The sequence below is a fragment of the Lipotes vexillifer genome, unplaced genomic scaffold (genome assembly GCF_000442215.2).
Source record: "Lipotes vexillifer unplaced genomic scaffold, Lipotes_vexillifer_v1.1 scaffold299, whole genome shotgun sequence".
Taxonomy (NCBI): Eukaryota; Metazoa; Chordata; class Mammalia; order Artiodactyla; family Lipotidae; genus Lipotes; species Lipotes vexillifer.
The window spans coordinates 3614132-3630020 of NW_006784347.1; the positions used below are offsets into that span (position 1 = coordinate 3614132).

The 15889-nt window shown below is 57.7% G+C and overlaps 1 protein-coding gene across 1 annotated transcript in view; it reads right to left on the reverse strand.

The window, feature by feature from the left end:
• METRNL (meteorin like, glial cell differentiation regulator) overlaps positions 1-9907 on the reverse strand; it is a 15186-nt gene extending 5279 nt beyond the window's left edge. The window contains exons 1-2 of the mRNA XM_007456790.1: positions 9651-9907; positions 4199-4584 (exon numbers count right to left, since the gene is read on the reverse strand). Coding sequence (XP_007456852.1) covers positions 4199-4584; positions 9651-9811 — 547 coding nt within the window. The 5' untranslated portion in view covers positions 9812-9907. The remainder of the gene's footprint in view (positions 1-4198; positions 4585-9650) is intronic.
• Between the last annotated feature and the right edge of the window lie 5982 nt (positions 9908-15889).

The following is a 15889-nucleotide window of genomic DNA, read 5'->3' on the forward strand; positions in this document are numbered from 1 at the left end:
TAATTTTACAGATTACAGGGGCTGGAAAAGCACTGGTGCAGGAATCTAAACGAACCTTAGGGAAAAAATTAATTAAGTTCTCTCCTTTACTGTTTCCAGGAGATAACGAAGTTTCTTTTCACTTCTGAACGTTGCTGTTCATGCCCCACGGCCCATCAAGCCCACCCCTAAACTCTAAGGTGCCCAAGTGGGATCCCAGCAGGGGTCTGCACCTCCCAGGCCCCCCAAAGGGATCATTCGCCCCTGGCTCATCAACAGAGCGGTTTCAAAGGGGATGGCGAGAGGAAGCACATCAGAAACTGTGGGACCCAGGCCACCCCACCCGGTGCCCACGAGCAGCGATGGGAGTCACTTCTGGGCCTTCACAGCCGGCCCAGTCCTCTTGCCCCCACTCCCCTCCGGCTGCGGGTCTAAAACACCACTGTCCACCCCCCGCCACCTCACCTGCACACTGGGGGCCTGCTCCGGGTGGGCATCGCACAGAGCCCAAACCCCAGAGCGTGGATGCGGCCAAGCCTGTGAGCCGCTGCTTCTCGGCCCCTAAGTAGTAAGAAAACATGTAGAATCCAGGGCCCCCTTGAGCTGCCCCAGGAGAACCACAGAGACGGGGTCTGCATCTGTCCCCTAGAATCAGACCAAGTAACACCCCCGCCCTCCCTCTTTGGCCACCCTGATGCGTCCCCCAGCCCACGGGGCAACGGGGGTCCTGGTGGTGCCTGTTTCCCCAAGTGTGCTGGGACCCTGGGGAGGATGGTCCAGACAGCCTGGCCAGGCCCGCAGTGAGGCTGCAGCGCAGTCCAGGTGTGGCCTGGAGCTTCTTGCATCAGTGAGTTGCATCTGGCCACTTGCCTGCCCTTTGTATCCTGCCAGATTTTTCCAGCGCCAGAGGAAGGAGTGCCCTGTTACTCAGGTGCCTGGCGAGGCCCTCGGAGGAGGGGGAGGGCGGGGGAGCAGGTCCTCCCCTTCTTGCCACGTGGCAGCCAAATCCCGAGTCCCCGGGGGGCTGAAGTCCCACTGCCACCCGCCTGCCCCTCTGTATCTGCCTGCCTCTCCGTCCTGGCCTCTTCTTGGCTGTTGGTGAGTCCCAGTCCATACAAGGAAGCCGATTATGCAACAGGATGGACACGAGGCTGACATGCTCACCATAAACACTCCCTGTGGAACCTCCCAGAGCTGCGGCAGGTGAGCAAGGCTCATGCACACCTCTCCTTCGGGATCCCAGCCCGCGGTGCCTCTTTAATTTCATATCAGCACAAACGAACTCGTGATTCATCAGCGAGGAAGAAGGCTCATCCACCTCCCCAGCAGGTCGGGTCCCGGGCATGTGCTCACCTCCACGGCACATACACTGGAGCTTCGGCTCCACTGGTGTCTCCCCGCTGCAGCCAGGGCCAGACAGGAGAGCGCTGCCATCTGAGAGCCCGCCTGGTCCGGGAGAGGTCACTGATGCCAGATGGCCGGCACCAGCATTCCACATTACGTACCCATTCCTTTGGCATTAAAAGCTTAGGGGCCCATCCCTGGGGAGAAAGGATGTACTGGCCTCCCTGATCCCTGCTGCCCTTGTCTCCTTCAGGACAGAGAAGTGCTGGGTCTGCAGCTCCCACACCCTTGGAGCCTTTTGCATCCCCATCTCAAGTTCTGACAGTCACTGTATCTGTGCTGCCCCAGGCCAGCGCCCCGGCCACTGGGCAGATGGACAATCACACCCCACCATCCTCAGGGTCTCCGGGATCCCTGTGAGCCCCAGATTTAAAGAGGCACCCCAGGGCCAGGCAGGCGTATGTCTGGGGGATCAAGGGCACCCCAGCAGCCCAACGTCCAGCCACAGCCACGTGTCCTGTGTGGCGCCCCAGCCAGACGACCCACCCCATCACACAGGGCCTTCTCCCTGCGACCCCACGGGCCTCTCCCAAACCCACTCACTGCCCTAGCCTGGAAACGTAGGTCTGGGGTCTGGGGGAGCACAGACCCTGCCCCCCAGGGAGGGGTAAAGAAACAAAGTCTCAGGTCCCTAGGGCTGAGCCACAGGCTCTGAGTCACCCCGGGTTGTGACCCCACTGTGGATTTTCCACCAGAGACGCCGGTCTGTGCCAACGGGAGCACTCAGGTGGCAGCACGGAAAGCACCTTATGCCGTGGCCTCCAAGAACCTGGTGGGAGCCTCACAGCAAAGTGGAACAAAGCTCCAACTGGACAGAGCATGTTACCAGCAGCCGAATGGCCTCAACCCATCAACATTTTAATCAGTGAAAGGAATGTTAACAAGTTCCTAATATCTGCCCCATCAGCCAACTATCACCATGGCCAGAGACATCGAATTTGGTGACCGGGTTTTTCCAGATTTTGTTTTTATTGCGAGTTTATTTCTAGCGTCCCCCCACCACCCCCGCCAACGATCACTCGCTGGTGATCAAGATAAAGGCTGTTGTGGTTAAAGTTTTATTCAAGTCCTGGGGTTTATAGCAGCTTTCAGCATTCCTGATGGGGTCCTACCCAGGCAGGCACAGGGGCAGGGGGGGAGGGGCCCTACCTGGGCAGTCAGGCCCTGGGGGGAGGGGCCCTACCTGGGCAGTCAGGCCCTGGGGGGAGGGGTCCTACCTGGGCAGTCATACATTGAAGCTCTGTAACAGACCAGTTTAGTTTGAGAGAGATTTAAGGTTTTGAAAACTCATCTGAGCCAAGAACACAGAACAATAAAATGTAGATTCCCACTCAGGAGAAAGTCTGCATTTCAAATCCTAGTAGGTCTGGTTTTTTCCAATGGAAGATTTTATTCACTAAATTATATTATTCTGGGGGGCTGGCCTAGCCCTCAAACCAGGTGTTTCTACCTCACCACTGCTGACACTTGGGGATAAGTCACTCTTCTTATTGGGGTGTCCTGTGCTGATGCCTGGGGCCAGGTCATTCTCTGTGGTGGGGCTGCCCTATGCACTATGGGGTGTGGGCAGCATCCCTGCCTCGCCTCCAACACTCGATGCCATAGCGCCCCCCACTGACCATCATCCTGGCCGGTCACCGCAGGAACAGCCTTCCTGGAACCTGCCCCCACCATTACCCAAGCTCACACCTTCCCCTTGGGAGGCATCTTCCTACCAACTAGTTTTGGAATTGAAGCAGATGGTGCACCTGAGCCCCGCCCCATGCACTCAGACCCCACGAGGTCATCTGTGCCTTGGAACAAGGGTTGCACCTGGCCTGGTTGTCCCTATCTAAAAGACAGGACCCTGAGTTTTCCCTGTGTGAGAGCTCTTGGGGCCACACACTTCTCTCTGCCCACAGAACTTTCCAGAGACCAACACTGCCTTCTACACAGGGCCCCGCAAAGCTGTCTGCTGGCCTCAAAAAAAAGGGAAGGGGCTTCCTTGGTGGCGCAGTGGTTGAGAGTCTGCCTGCCAATGCAGGAGACACGGGTTTGTGCCCCGGTCCGGGAAGATCCCACATGCCGCGGAGCGGCTGGGCCCGTGAGCCATGGCCGCTGAGCCTGCGCGTCCAGAGCCTGTGCTCCGCAACAGGAGAGGCCACGACAGTGAGAGGCCTGCGTACCGCAAAAAAAAAAAAGGAAGGAAAATCTAAAGCCAACTCACCGGCCCTCGGCCACCCAGAGACGCCCTCCGGGACCTCACCTGAGGTTCCCAGGTCATCACAGCCACTCAGCTGCCCTGCATGGCACGGTGCTGGTGCCCTCACCGACACCCACAGATAAAACGGCTTGTGAACCTGGGAATAGTTCACGATTCAGGACATCCCAGCTCTGCATGGCTCTGGAACGTGAATCAGACTCAACTTCCACCCAAAACTCAATGTTTCAGGGACTGCAGCCGACGCCAAAAACACTCGGCCAACTCGTGTGTCAGAAGAAATTCTGGGGCAGTTTGGATGGTAACAGCACCCATTTCAAATCACAGTCAAAATTGGTCCCGGGGAGAAGACCATATTATGGGCCAGGACCGTGTCACAGCTCTGCTCTGACCCGTGGCCATCGTCCCAAGTCCAAACTGCCCACAGCATTAACGGGGCACCTGCTCCCGGGAGGGCCCCTCGGCCGCCCTCAGGCAGACCTGCCAGGCCTGAAGCATGGACTCGAGCAGCATGTTCAGGGGCTGTGCTGAGGTGGGGGTGGGAGATGATCGGGGGTTCTGGGAGACGAGAGAGGACCCCTGAGGCCACCACCTCACCCTGGGCACCACGCTCACCTGACAGGGTGTGCAGGTCCGGCCCCGCATGCCGGCTGGTCAGCTCGTACTGGAAGCCCGTGGTCCTCCTGCTGATGTCCTGCTGGGGCGTCGCCTCCACGAACAGGCCGCCCTGCTCGAAGCTGAAGCACGGGGCCTGGCCGGGCCCGAGGTCCCCGTCCCTCACCAGCAGTTTCAGTTCTCCAGTCTTTTCCAAATAAATATTGGCCCCCGACGAGCCCCTGAGGGGCTTGATGCACAGAGTCAGGTGCCGGGAGGGCGAGAAGGTGTTGGGCCGCAGGTTCACGATGAGCGCACCGGTCGGGTACATCCACTCGACAGTGCCCGCGGAGCAGCGCAGGTACACCTGCTCTACCTCCTTCCTGTGGGCCTCGTGCGTCAGTCCGCTGTGGAGGGGGAGATTCGTCAGCCGGGAGACACCTGCTCGGGCGTCCGAGCACCCCTCACCCACAGGCAGCTGGCACCGCCTCCACCCTGCAGCTCAGGACCCATCTCCAGGGAGGGGTGGCCACACGGCCTCCCCTGCCCAGTTCCTTCCAGCGCACCGGCTCCGAGCGCTCTGGTAAGTGTGGGAGCTTCTGGCTCCCAGACCCTCTCACCACCTGGACACTCTGTTGGCCTCTGAGCCCGTGTCCTTGGGAAACCCCTGAACAGGGGCAGTGATGGGTGCAGTGGAGGTGAGAACCAAGGAAAAGACGGCTCTTCCAAAAAATAAACAGGGAAACACCAGTGGGACTTTGGCACCAACCCAAGTTCCAGATAACCAAATGAGGGCCAGGAAATGTTGGTAGATTCCCACTGAGTGTGAAGACCAAGGAGCAGATTCAAGTTACAGGAGGCACGCTGGAATGCAGTGCACATATAATAAATAATGCACTCCAGGGAGCAGCTTTTAAACGAACTGGGAATGTTAGCAATTTGGGGGGGGCTGTGTAGGTTGTTGGTGAGTTTTGTCTTCAGGATCCCCGTTAGGCACAGTGTTCGTATTTTCCTTAAGGTGATGATTTGACTGCTTTTTCATTCATTTTCAAACCTGAAGACCCTGCGTTGCCAATAGTATTTTTTTCAAAGCAAACACAAATATCATCAAAGCAAGACACAAAAGTAATGTAAAGGTCCTCCACAGGGAGACACGGGAAGGAATTGTGGAAAAGCAAAGGGAGGGAGACACGAAAGGTCCGCAGATAACCTGTCTTCCCGATGGGGACTGTTGGGGAGCCCAGTGGGTTTCACTCCTAATAAATAGCAAACAGGAAAAAATGAAGTGTGCTATGCTCTTGGGGGGCAGGTCTTGAGTAAGTCATAACATTATGTTTTCGAGAAATTGAAACCATCAAAAACGTTCAAGTTTCCCCTACTCAAAACTGTAATGTAAATGTCAGCTTGTGGTAACGGTTACGTCATAAACACCGAGCAGCCCGGGAACTCAACGGTGACTTCAACTAAGTGTTTTATTACATGAAATTTGGTTCTGATCAGATCTCAGACAGGTTCACCCACATTCTTAGGATTTTTATGTGAAATAAACAATACTATATTCAGAGCCCTGGCCTGAGTGAGTTACCAGAAACCTTTTCTGCAGAGGAGAAAACACATAACATATGGTTTGCATTTACTGTTGGTGACTCATGCTCCAGGCCCCGAAAAGCCTCACTTTTCATGCAACGGCCAGCTGCAGGCTAGGGATGCACAGTCACCCTGCAGACCACATCAGAAGGAGGTGTCAAGGAGGTGGACTCCCTCCTCACTCCACTCCCTACCCCCAAGGCCCGGGGTCATGAGCAGCCTGGCCTCAGACGCCTAGCAGGGCTGCACACACAGAACAGACTTACAAATTACAGTCACATAAAACTCACACAAGCTCATTTGACACATAGGAGGGGATGGGCGTAATTATAGTGCTGGGTGACAAAATTAGACTAAATGGTGTGTGGTTGCCACAGATGACTATAATCAGCTCTGCGCTTACGCAGCCAAACAAACTTTATCACAGTGTCCCTCCTCTCCTGGCTCCAGCCTTGAGGGGCAGCTGGACACTTGCGCCATATGCCCGGACACCAATCCTCAACTCTCTGTCCCACAAAAACCACCCCTTCCAAGGCTTCGCTTCCCTCTTGGTGGGAGGAGGGGGACCTAGGGGTTTAGGGAGTGGAGACCTCACACCAGAGGCTGTGGGTACCTCTCACGAGGTTGCCTTAATCCCAACAGTGGAGGGTGAAATGGGGAGGCCCACCCTCCACCCGCGTCTTGGCAGGGGCAGAGGGGGCCCTCGTGGGGACAGGTGGCCAGCCCATGCTGCCCAGGGGGAGGCGGACCCGAGGCTGGGGGCTGCCATCCACCAGCCTGCGTACATGACCACGTGCATCCATTTACTCACAAGTCACTCGCCTAAAAGGGGACTAGGAACAAAACGACAGTGGACACGTGAGAAATAAAGCACCCATCACTTCACCCTCTAACAGGCCCTGCACGGGCCCTGCTCTGCCTCTTCTCTCTCATTCTGCTAAAACATCAGGACCAACAAGACTCTCACTAAGCACCCAACACAGGAGTGTCCACACTCTCATCAGAGCAAGAGCTCCATTCAGACAGACATCTGCTCAGCAAAAGTGCTGGAGATGCAAAAACACACCACATCAGTAATGGTCACTGATGATGGTATGTTACAATTTTCACATGACATGCAGGTGACATCCTAACTAAGAAAAATGAAATAACTGCTTTCTGATGTTATGACAAAGCTACAGGATGCAGAAAAAAAACTGTGGTTCTATTCAACCTTAGGAAACTGAGAAGACTGATTTGATCTTGGATTATTTAAATTGAATTAATGCATTAAAAAAGAGTCGGCAAGTGTCACACACACACACACACACACACACACACACCCCGGCCAGGAGGACACACCTGTGGAGCACCTTTATGGGAAAGATGGTAAATTCCAAGTTGCTACGGGGACTGTCTGACAGGGTCAGTGTGGTGGCAGCAGAGCCCACACCACTCACAACCACAGCCTGGCTCAAACCCTGAGTCACCAGAAGGAAGTGATGGTCTCTTTTTGACTAAAGTCAGGAAGAGCTTCTGATCAAGTGCAAAACCAATAGGCTCTCCTGCCTGGAGTTACTTTTCATTTCCCCACCTTGCAGGAGAGATAGCCCAGGTGTGACATAACCGGCAATGCCCAGCCCATCGCAGTAGGAAAGTTCACGGTCCACCTTTATGACCAGGGCCTAAAAAAGATAGGGCACGTCCTGCCCCTGCAGAGGGAGAGGGATTTCAAAACCTTCTACTTAATTGCTTGGAAACACCCAGAAACACATTAGGCCTGTCAAATGTGAGTGGCCAGTGTCATAAAAAACAACCCCCTTCCTATCAGGGGATCAGAATCCACCCGGCACATCAGGGCTTGCACCACCCTGTGCTGTCTTTAGAACGGCTCATAAAAAGTCGTAAATGCTATAGAGTCAGCAGGCAAACCAGCGCACCAGAGTAAGAATCTGTCAGCTGATTTGTGAAAAAAAATGATAACTGGGGGCAGCAATTACAAGGCAAGGGGGGCTTACGATCCAGAAATGTGACCTGGCCCTGTCTCTGCTCCAGATCCCGCCCACAGCTCCTACAGCCACTGCAGCCGCCCTTGGCCGGGTTCTGCCTTTGGGTTGAGTGGAGGACACTGGAGGGTGTCCAAGTCCAGGGGTCCATTAGCAATGATGGAGGGAGAGGGGCCGCAGGTAAGTGGTCCTTTTTCTCCCGGTAGGTAAGAGGATGCACAGGAACGGGAAGGTGAAGGGATTCCTCCACCCACTGCAAACACCTGCGTGGTCCAGGAGCAGGCTGGCCCCCTGACCAGTCCTCGCTCACAGCTCCCTCTGGGCTCCAGGGGAGGCATCCTCTTCCAGGCACATGGTCCTCCAAGAATGTGAAAAGGATGTCAGCTCCTCCTCTGGAAACTCAAGCTCACAGGGTGGGACTGCGTTTCTGTTTTTGATCTGCTGAAGCAGGACACCCCAAGGCCTCAGTTTGGGGATGCACTGATTCATCCAGCAGAGGCTGCAAAGCAGGGAGTTTAATTACCAGCGAGGGGGAGAGGGCAGCCCCAGAAGAGTGTGTCAGAGTCAGAGGCTCCCCGCCAGCTCTGTGCTGGCGCCAGCATTCTCCAGGCCAACCCTCCCCCAGAGCTCCGATCTGCCACTCAGGGCTCCAGTCTCAGCTCTACCACCCCTGCTGTGGTGTGAGCTGGGAGAACTTCTGCAGCAGGGAGGGTGGGCAACACCAGCCCAAGCTCAGGAACCCAGGACCTTCACTCTTGAAGGCTGGGAAGCGGACAGAAGGGAGCAGGGTAATTGCCAGTTTCCACAGAGAACTGGGTCTGTACGTATCCAAGAGGACCAGCAACTGCCCTGCTGACGCAGAACCCAGCACAGTGGTACAGCCCTTACCTTCTCGGAAAAAACTGTGTTCACTCAAAATAACCCCGTGACACCCCACAGCATGAGGTGTCTGCCAGCGGGAGTCTTCCCATCAGAAGTCAGGGACTTAGGGGCCCTGCACGGTGGGACACAGGGACACACCCAGATCTAAGGGCAGCCCCGGCCCATAGCGTTTTCGGAGAAGACGCTAGTTATCTCCCTCTGAGAACTCCTGAATCCGCCAGCTGCGGAAGCCCAAGCAGTCTTCTCCGACAGCGAGGTGCCTGGCTCGGGGCCGGCGCCCTGGCGGACGGAGGTTCTCTGCGCCCTCACCCCCACCCCCGCCCACGCTTGTGACTTGCCTGTCACACTGCAGTTTTTTTAAAAAGTCCTCGGCTGCCTGCCTTGGCAGAGGGCGTGAAGGGGGGTCGCAGAGCCCAGCGCGCGCTGCCAAGGGCGGCCTGACCTTCACGGGCCGGGGCGGGGGGCTCCGCCAGGCCCCGAACTCACCCCGCACAAGGTGCCCGCCCGCGGGTCTCCGCCCGCACCGACGTGGTCAGTGCGCGGTTGGCGCCAGGGCCCCCGCTCCGACCACCGGGGCCGCCGCTCCCTCCTGCGGACCCGTCCGACCCTTCAGCTCGGCCCTGAGCGCAGGCCCGGCTCCTCCCGGCCCGGGGCGCGCAACTCCTCGCCGAGGGCAGAGCCCGGGAAGGGCCAGAAGGCCGACCCCCGCCTGCCCCCAGTGAGGGGTCGCGGGATCCGGGCTGCGGCTCTCGGGGAACCAAGTGGGGAGCGGCGCGGTCCGGCGCGGGGCGAGCGGGCTGCTGGAGCCGACTGACACCACCGCGCTGCAGGCGCGCCTCCCCCTGGGCGTCCGCCGGGCCAGGGGACCGGGACGCCGCGGGCTCTTTTGTTCTAAAACCGGGGGCGGGGGAGGGCGGGGACGGCACTCAGCCTGGAGAGCGGGCCCCCGAGCCCCCGCGCGCTCGGCCCGCGGGGAGGGGAGTGGACCCAAGGGCTGGGGTCGCGCCGCGCGAACTCACCTCCCCTTCCAGCTGCACAAGTCGCTGGAGTACTGCGCGCCCGCGCCGCCCAGCAACACGGCCAGCAGCAGCAGCAGCGGCGGCGGCCCAGGGCCCGGGGCGGGGGGCCTCGGCCACAGCTGCCCCGTGCGCCCCCCGGCCGCCCGCGCCGCGCCCCGCATGCTCTGGCTCCGGCTCGGCCGCCGGCCCCGCGTCCGCGCCCACCGAGCAGACCCTCGACCCGGCGCTGCCAAGCGGCCGGGCTTCGAGTCCAGGCGGTCAGGTCGTGCGCCCCCCGCGCCCCCAGGGCGGCTGCCCGCCCATCCCCGCCGGAGCCGGGGCCGCCCGAGCCTCTGGAGCCGCTGGAGCCGGGCGCGAACCTCCGCGCCCGCCGCCGCCGCCTGAGCCTCTGAAGTCTGCAAGTCCGCGGTCCCGGTCGCTGCTCAGCTGGGGGGCGGCGCCCGCCTGGCCGCTCCGCCCCCGCGCGCCGGAACTCCGCCCAGTGCGCCTGTGCCCCGCGCCCAGGGAGCCCGGCTGGACGCGGCGGATACCGGAGTCAGCGGCGCGGCGGGGACACTAAGCGCCGGGGGGCGTGTGGCCCGAGGGTGGGACAGGCTAGGACGCCGCGGAGAGGAGAGGGCCGCGTGAGGGACTGGGAGAAGGGTCCGGGAGAGAAGAGCCAGGCTGGAAAGTGAAGTTTCGAGCGGGAGGGGGACGGGCAGCAACGCGTCCCCAGCCTGTACGATGCGGGGGCGGGGTAGAAACCCGAGACCCCAAGTACGTGCAGACCCAGGCCGGGCGCCTGGCGAGCAGGTCCGTCCAGCAGTGGTGGTGCTGTGGCCCCATCGTGCAGACTGAGTCTGGAATGGCCTCTGGGCTGTAGCAGGGGCACCTGGCCGTGCCACTGCTGTGTGACCAGCCTGAGGCCGTCAGAGATGTTCCTGGCACCCACCGTCCACAGGATTTGAGTGTGCTTTGCGGAAGTTCAGACTCTGTCCCGTTCTGCGGCCCACGGGGGAGGGGAGGACCAACTGTGGCTGGTGATGTGGCTGACTCACTGTTGAGTGTGCGGTGGACCCTGGAACACCCATTCCACAGAAAGGCTCTGAATTTGCCTGTCGAGGCCACCGCTCCTGTGCATCACTGCTGTGCTCCCTGCTGGTCCCCACCGTCCCTGCTCCAGAGTTATGATTCACCAGCTTTGCTCTTGATGCTTCGTGGTGGGGACCCTCTTGTGCATTGTAGGATTTTAGCAGCATTTTGGCAGTGGCTGTCCCCCCATCCCCAGGCTTGGCAACCTGAACTGTCCCCAGATACTGCCAAATGCCCCCTGGGTGCCGAATTTCCCTCTGAGGTCCCTGTTCTAGTGGGACCCAGCCTGGTGAGTGCAGCGTGATGAGAGCGGCTGCCTTCACCAGGTGGTCACTGGGACCCCCAGGTACCTGACATCCAGTGGGGGAGACAGGGGGACATAGGCAGCCCAGAGGACACTGGCCTCTGGAAGGATGATAAGGGTCTGCCAGGCGGAGGGAGGGAGCCGTGGCACTCCAGGCAGCCACCCCTGGGATCACAAAAGCAGGTTTTTCTGCTTCCTCAGACTCTGGTGTTGGTCTGAGTGAGCTCCAGAGCCTGAAACAACATCAAAGGTGGAGAAATCTGACCTTGTTTTAGCATTTCTTTTCCAGGCAAGATATATTTCAGGAGGAATTTCGAGTGACCTGTGGGGGAGGGGAGTGACTTCCTGTGCCTGTTATTTTCATGTTGCACCCTTTCATCTGGTTAGAGGTTTGGAAGTCTAATTTGGTTGTAGGGATGGAATCATCACCCTCTGGAGAAGCCAGAGTCTGCAGGTCCAAAACAGATGGGGCTGAGAGACAGCCGCCCTCAGGAGTGCTGGGGCAACAGTGGGGGTGTTGTTCCACCTTGAAGGGGGTTACAACTGAAGAATCTGTTAGGGCAGCCCTGGAACTGAGCAGGTCAACCCACCCAGCCAAAGCCCGGAGCAAAGACCCTGCCTGGTCAAAAACAGTGATGTCATCCCAAGACCCAAAGTCAGCTTTGAGGCTAGAGGACTACACACGTGCATTCTGGGCTTGGGGGCCTGCTGTACCCCACACCACAACCCTGTTGCTGCAGGTACCAGGGTGCAGAACTGCTTTGAGAAGTGAGCCAAGTGAAACTGCCACCCAGGCCGCTGGGGAGAGGGGTCTACTCATTGGAACCTGGAAGCTGCGACCACCTCTGTGCCCGCCGAGCCTGTCTGCACAGCAGCACTTCTCACCTAGGGCACTGCAGGTGATAAAGAAATGCTTTATAAGCAGCCTGGCCTGGCGCATCCACCCAAGAAGGGCCCTGTGGCTGGTCAGGGTCCAGGTCTTCACACAGAGGAAGAGGCGGGGCAGCTTTAGGGCCCTTTCATATTACAAACGCAGAGTCAGTGCTACCAGCCTGAGTGACCTGCTCAGGGTTTTAGAACCCTCTAGTGAACGCTGGACCAAAGGGGAGAGCCATCTCTGGGGTGACACGGAGCTCGTTCCCATCCCAGGCTCAGGGCTGTGACCTAGAAGGCTGCCAAACCACCTCTGCCCAGGTCCATTTCCCTAAAACAAGCTCAGCACGATGGTGCATGCAGGACTGACAGAGCAATGACACAGGAGCAAACACTGCAGTCTTCAGGTAATAATATGTCGGTATTGACTCATTGATTATAGCACCTGTGCACAGTAATTGGCGATGCCAGTAAGAGAGGAATCTGGGGCAGGGGAGGGACTACATGGGAACCCTCTCTACTACCTGCTCAGTTTTCTGTAAACCTAAAAAATTAAGACTATTAATTAAAAAACAAAAGTTCTGGCAGTCTTCTTGGAAGAATCTGATAGGATCTTGGGACCATCAGACCTAAGTCTCTGTGACAGGCCCTCACTTCTGGAGACACAGGTGCGTCTGGATTCCTGGAGGGTCCCTGAAGCAGGAATTTCCAGATTTCCCTCCTCCTGACAAGCACCAGCCTCAGGGTGCGGCCGCAGCAGCAGAACTGGCTCCTCATATCGGCACTCAGCTCTGGGCCTCCTGGCATCTCTTCGCCCAGCAAGGTGGGGCTGATGAGCCCTCCTGGACGTGCAAAGCCACTTCCTGGTGCTCGTGGTGTCAGCTCTTGGGGGGGCATATGATGTTTGGGGCTGAGGCAGCAGGATGATATGGGACATGTCTGTCTGAGGCCACCCAGTGACCGCCTGCCCCGCTTCACGCCCTAGGGCCTGGCAGGGACAGAGAAACCCTGCAGGATCCCAGGCAGTCAGAGAAGCTTGGGGTGTGTTAGTCCATGGATGGCTGGGGCGGCACTTCCCAGTGAGCCTTACTGCCAGTTAAACCCAGGAAGGGGCCACAGCAGTGCCCCCACCCATAGTGGTAAAGGAGACGGGCGTCATGGTGTCCGAGAGAAGCTGGGCACCTCCCAGCATTCACAGTCCCCCCAACACCAGAATGCCCGCTGGAAGGCAGGGTGCAGGACCAGACCCACTGGGGTCAGACGGCAAAGCTGCCTGCCCCCACACCTGGGTGACGGCCCCACCGTCCTGCTCGAGTACCTCCCACAGCCCCAGGAAGCCAGAGGAATGGGGCACAGGCGGCAGAGGGACGGGGTTCAGCGATGACAGAGGCCACACAGCACAGCTCAGCGTACCCTTGAGGTGCACGCTCTGGGCCTCGCCTCTGCTACGTATGGCGGGGCGGTGATGCGGGCGCTTCCTACAGAGCTGCCTGCCCCACCCCACAGGTCCATGCAGAGCGCGTAGTGAGGGAGTCCGTGGCCCAAACTCAGGTCAGTGTCAACCTTCACTTGTGATCCGTTCATTCACTCAAGAAATGTTTCCCTGATGCATCCTGGGCACGTCTCTGTGGGGTGTTCCAGGGGTGCAGCCCCTGACTGGGGCCAGCCCGAGAGGCAGCAGTGGTGGCCTTCAGTGAGACCATGACCCATGGTTACGGCCAGACAACTGCAGCTCCCAGCCGTGCAGCAGGTGACTGTGCTGCCATCTCTCCAGTCGTTCTTTTTTTTTTTCTTTTAACATCTTTATTGGAGTATAATTGCTTTACCATGTTGTGTTAGTTTCTGCTGTATAACAAAGTAAATCAGTTATATGTATACATATATCCCCATATCCCCTCCCTCTTGCGTCTCCCTCCCACCCTCCCTATCCCACCCCTCTAGGTGGTCACAAAGCACCAAGCTGATCAGCTGATCTCCCTGTGCTATGCGGCTGCTTCCCACTAGTTATCTGTTTTCCATTTGGTAGTGTATATATGTCCATGCCACTCTCTCACTTTGTCCCAGCTTACCCTTCCCCCTCCCTGTGTCCTCAAGTCATCTTTATTCCTGTGCTGCTCCTAGGTTCATCAGAACCTTTTTTTTTTTTTTTAGATTCCATATCTAATAATATGGTATTTGTTTTTCTCTTGCGGACTTACTTCGCTCTGTATGACAGTCCAGTCGTTCTTTTAAGTGTGGCAGGGACCCACCACCCGAGGAAGGAGGCTCGCTGGGGTGGGGTCTGTGGGGCTGGACACCCTTTCCCAGCCTCTGAATGTCGGGGTGTGGCAGGCCCTGTGGGTGATGGATGGACCTGGGCTCTGACATGGCCCTCTTTCTGGTCTGGTTCACACGGGCAGTGGGGTCAGGGTCTGTTTCTGAGTCTCATTACCTGCAAAGTGGGTGGGGTCTCGATTCTCAGGGAGATGTAGGGTGTGTGACATCATCACACAAAGCCTCATATCAGGTGGGTGTGATAACCTTGGCTCAGCACAGATGTTGATTCGGGGGTCAAGGTGCCATCTGACTCTCAGCAGGACTCGGGACCTTGTGGGGGGCACTTTCTTCCCAGCCCCCTCCCCACCACTCTCCCTAGAGCATGAGTTCTTTGAGACACTAACACAGCCCAGCCTCTGTAAATGCTTTCATTTTTTGCCCAGTCTTGAGGTCTTCAAATGTGTATTGATGGTCATTCTGTTATTCAAAATGTCCAGTCACCTGAATCTGCTCATTGAAGAATCAACTTCCTCCCCTAGAAACTGGACACTTCCAGAAAAACGTTAAAAGTTTTCCCAGACATGTCCAGGAAATTCTCTCTTTGGCATTCAAAAAATATTTTATAGAGTACTTGCCAATCACGTATGTGGGTCACGTGAAAACACCCAGACCCCCACCTGCTGAGGGAGGTTCGCACATGGACCCAGCACCTTCCCTGCTCAGCACCCGGGCCTCCATCATTTCTGCCACTCTGTTTCCTCCTTCGAGGTCATTTTTGCTGACCTTCTCATAGGGACATAATTATTGTAATCGTGGTGAAATGATGGATCACGAGCAAATGCTTGTAATTTAACATTTAGCAACTGCAGCCGGCAACATGTAATTATGACGTGAAACAGCCCGGAGAGTGCTGGCTGGCCCCAACCCAAGCACCTTCACGCAATCACCTACTTAACCTAATCTGCTGGCATGTTTGCTGTCTGTGCGGCAGCGAAAAGTGGGAGGGAGAAGTGAGGGGCTCCTGCCGGTCTGCCAGGTGTGTGCACTGGGTGAGCAGTGAAGGACAGTGCCGGGGGGTATGGTTATCCCTGTACCCTCATCGCCGTTGTTTGCTGCAGCCACCTTGTCCAGCCTGGCCTTAGCAGCATCCCACTCTGCCAGGTGGTGAGCTGTGGTGACCCCACAGCCGTCACACCAGCAGCACCACATATTTGGTGAGTACGTGCTGCTCATGGTTCAACAGCCCTCCTCACTCCACTCACGCATCACTTCTCCTGGGAAGCCTGCTGGGCTCCATCCCAGCAACTGTCCCTGGCAGCTACAGGCCAGGCCTGGCAGTGCCCCCAGCACGTGCACGTTTCTACAACCCTGCAGTTGCACCCGCCCTGTCATCAAGGCTCCTAAACTGGGCTGGGATCACCCCTGGGCCTGGAGACTCCAGGGTGGTGATATTGAGAGGGCAGGGTCCTGGCTGCTGGGGGTGGCGTGCCAGGGGCCAGGCCCAGAGATCCTGCTTCTGTGCATGGGTACCAGCCTCACTGTCCACATCTTCACCATGTGCCAGGCTCACCGCTCAACTGGAGCTCCCGTATGTTCCCATATGGGAGAATGGGAGTAGATGCTCCTCTGTCTCCCAGTAGGTGCTCACATGGGCTGCTCCCTAGTCAGCTGCCGGTTGAACCAGCTTCTGATGAAGGACTCAGAACTACGCTGCCTCCCTGAGGAGGGGAGTTTC